This window comes from Morone saxatilis, unplaced genomic scaffold, assembly GCF_004916995.1.
Source record: "Morone saxatilis isolate NCDOM2014 unplaced genomic scaffold, NCSU_SB_2.0 Contig15, whole genome shotgun sequence".
Taxonomy (NCBI): Eukaryota; Metazoa; Chordata; class Actinopteri; family Moronidae; genus Morone; species Morone saxatilis.
In genome coordinates, this window is record NW_023339707.1 from 3,692,311 (window position 1) to 3,693,005 (window position 695).

Genomic DNA, 695 nt, shown 5'->3' on the forward strand with positions numbered 1-695 from the left:
AACATATTAAAAAACATTGTAACAGTATGTTGTCATTACTGTAGATTAAATGATCAGCAAAACATCCTACATATATATATTTTCCCTTTAATGTACCTCTGATCAATACTTATCCCACATACTCTAACATCCTGTGACAGATATGATGTCCAATACCCTGTCTACAAACAAAGACACACCCACATGGACACCCAAGGGGGGTGCATTTCAACATTTGCACGCCCGGTTATAGTGAACACATTTATCTATAATTTCATCACACACTCATGTGAACACTGCATGCACACTGACCTTCGTCAGCCTCATCCTGCCACTCTCACTCCTCTCCAGGCTCCTTCTCTTCAGAGACGGGTTTCTGACCGGCACCGGTTGCACCTCTTCCTCCCCACACCAGTCCGAACTCACGACGCAACCCATATAGGTTGACGGGGTCCTGGACTCAGGGACTTGTTCCTCCTCCTCTCGCTCTCTTCTCTCCGTCTTCTGTCCTCCCTCCTCCCTTTCTCCCTCTCTGTCCTCTAAACGGGCTCCAGCTCGGGCTCCTGGGCAGCTGTTTTTGTCAGCTGGAGAGGAGGAGAGGGAGGCCCTTCCCCTTTTCCTGGCTCTTGTTCAGCCCCGCTACAGGGACAGAGGGAAGGATACACTCTGCATGCTCTCACTGCCCCCCCCCCCTCCTCCTTCTTTCTATACACACT

At 49.8% G+C, this 695-nt stretch overlaps 1 protein-coding gene across 1 annotated transcript in view; it reads right to left on the reverse strand.

Moving 5' to 3' along the window:
* tns2a (tensin 2a) overlaps positions 1-600 on the reverse strand; it is a gene marked incomplete in the record, with an annotated part of 47,928 nt that extends 47,328 nt beyond the window's left edge. The window contains 1 exon segment of the mRNA XM_035657397.1: positions 292-600. Within this exon segment, the coding sequence (XP_035513290.1) occupies positions 292-417 (126 nt within the window).
* Positions 601-695: the final 95 nt, after the last annotated feature.